Source organism: Galeopterus variegatus, unplaced genomic scaffold, assembly GCF_000696425.1.
Source record: "Galeopterus variegatus unplaced genomic scaffold, G_variegatus-3.0.2 Scaffold9029, whole genome shotgun sequence".
NCBI lineage: Eukaryota > Metazoa > Chordata > Mammalia > Dermoptera > Cynocephalidae > Galeopterus > Galeopterus variegatus.
The window spans coordinates 77294-79233 of NW_007735140.1; the positions used below are offsets into that span (position 1 = coordinate 77294).

Below are 1940 nucleotides of genomic sequence, written 5' to 3' on the forward strand. Positions count from 1 at the left end.
GTCGATGATGGCCTGCTCATTGGTCCCTGCAGGGGTACACAGCGTGAGCAGCTCTGCTACCCCAGGGGACTGGTTAGGGTTGGGGGGACGGGAAGCAGCTGCTTGGTGGCTCAGCAGTGGGGACACACCACCTGGATAGCTTCAAACACCTGGATGATTTTCACGATGTAAAAAGACACTTAGAAGCTCCACCTCCCCATCCCCACCTCCCACCCATGTAGGGTTTGCCGTGTGGCCCAGGTCCAACCACACGGTGAGAGAATCTGAGGACTAGGTGACTCCAGGTATCACCCCTGGGCCTTTGGAGCTAGGCCAGGTGAGATTTCCTGTCCTTCCCTCCTTGGTTTTGGTGGCAGTAAGGGAGGGACTGAGACCAGACCACTGGATCTGAGTCCCTGCCTGGCCTCTCATTGACCTTGTGGCACTGGGCAAGCAGCCTCATTTTCTCATTTGGGAAGTGGAGATAATGTAAAGATTTCTCAGCAATCCCATCTCTTCAGTCTCGGGGGGTGGGTGCCAACCACTGCTGGGGAAGCTGGGGGCTGTGTAATTCCCTGGGTAAGAGAGTCAGTCTCAGAGTGTCATGGAGATGCCCCAACTCCCTGGCTCTACCCTGGCACCTGCTTTCCAGGGCTGTGAGTGGAGGGGTCTTGAGCAGAGAGACACAGCCCTCCCATGGAAAGGTCACGGATGTCCACTCACCGATCCCCTTCATGGCTTTGTACAGGGTCTCCGCATCTGGGTCTGGGTTAAAGTGGGGATTGCCCTTCACCGTGACACCATCCTGTTCAATCTGCAAGAGAGCCAGGTCTGCTCAAAGCAGGAAGAGAAGGGAGGACAGCGCAGGCTCCCAGCCCACCTTTTGGCCTGCCCCTGCAGGGTGAGCCCCTTCCGTGGGCACTGAGACCAGCTCGGCCCTTGCAGGCCACTGGCTGAGCCCTCCAGGCTCTTGGCCAACAGACTGGAGCAGCCAGAGCCAGAGCTTTCAGGGAGAAGCTGCAAAACCTCTCCTCTCCCTCCCTGTGCCATCTGGGGGTGTGCAGCATGTCCAGCCACACCCAGCTCCCTCCAGCACCATCCATGGGCAGCAGGAATAGAAAGACCCACCCAAAGCCGTGAGGAAAGTGAGCGCATAAGAAAAGGCTTCCTGGAGCTGAATGTGCGGCTGTAAGAGCATGCGGAGGAGGCTGGGAGCCGGGCATGACTCTGTTTCTGAGGAATGGTTTGAGCTCAGTCTGCCCTCTTCCCGAGGCGTAGGTATTTATAGGGATTCAGAGGGCTGGAGGGCGCAGCTGATCATCCTGACAGCTGAGGGTGCTTACAAGTCCACAGGCTCATGGGGGTCAGAGGGTTAGGTTAAGAAGGAACCACAGGAGATTCTGCAGATTGTGAAATAACCAAAATACCTGGGCCCTTGACTTCCAATCCTCTGATTCAGGGCTTGCCAGAGGGCTCTTTAAACTTGTGCCCCGTGGAATTTCTCAGGTGCTTAAAATGGATGACCCCTCATAAGTATGTGCTTTGTGGGGAGGAATGGTAGAGAGTGGGGGGCTTTGGATATAGGCACTGAATTTGAGGGAGACTCAGAGATCTTTCAAATAGAAGACGTTAGTCGCATCAAGTCTGGTCTTCCACACAGCTGCTCACCTGTCTTTTCCATCGCCCCCTCCTCCGATCCCTCCATCTACTCTCCCACCTACCCACTCATCCATTCATCTGTTTAGCCATTTTCTACCCAGCCATCCAGCCATCCAGCCACCACATCCATCCATCCATCCACCCACCCACCCACCCATCCATCCATCCACCCATACATCCATCCATCCATCCACCCATCCATCTATCCATCCACCCACCCATCCACGCATCCACCCATCCACGCATCCATCCATCCATCCATCCATCCATCCATCCATCCATCCATCCATCCATCCATCCAT

The 1940-nt window shown here is 55.7% G+C and overlaps 1 protein-coding gene across 1 annotated transcript in view; it reads right to left on the bottom strand.

Moving 5' to 3' along the window:
- The window catches only part of LOC103608976 (annexin A8-like), a 16598-nt gene extending 14938 nt beyond the window's left edge, over nucleotides 1-1660 (bottom strand). The window contains exons 1-3 of the mRNA XM_008593355.1: nucleotides 1648-1660; nucleotides 703-810; nucleotides 1-26 (exon numbers count right to left, since the gene is read on the bottom strand). Of these exons, the coding sequence (XP_008591577.1) occupies nucleotides 1-26; nucleotides 703-810; nucleotides 1648-1660 (147 nt within the window). The remainder of the gene's footprint in view (nucleotides 27-702; nucleotides 811-1647) is intronic.
- Nucleotides 1661-1940: the final 280 nt, after the last annotated feature.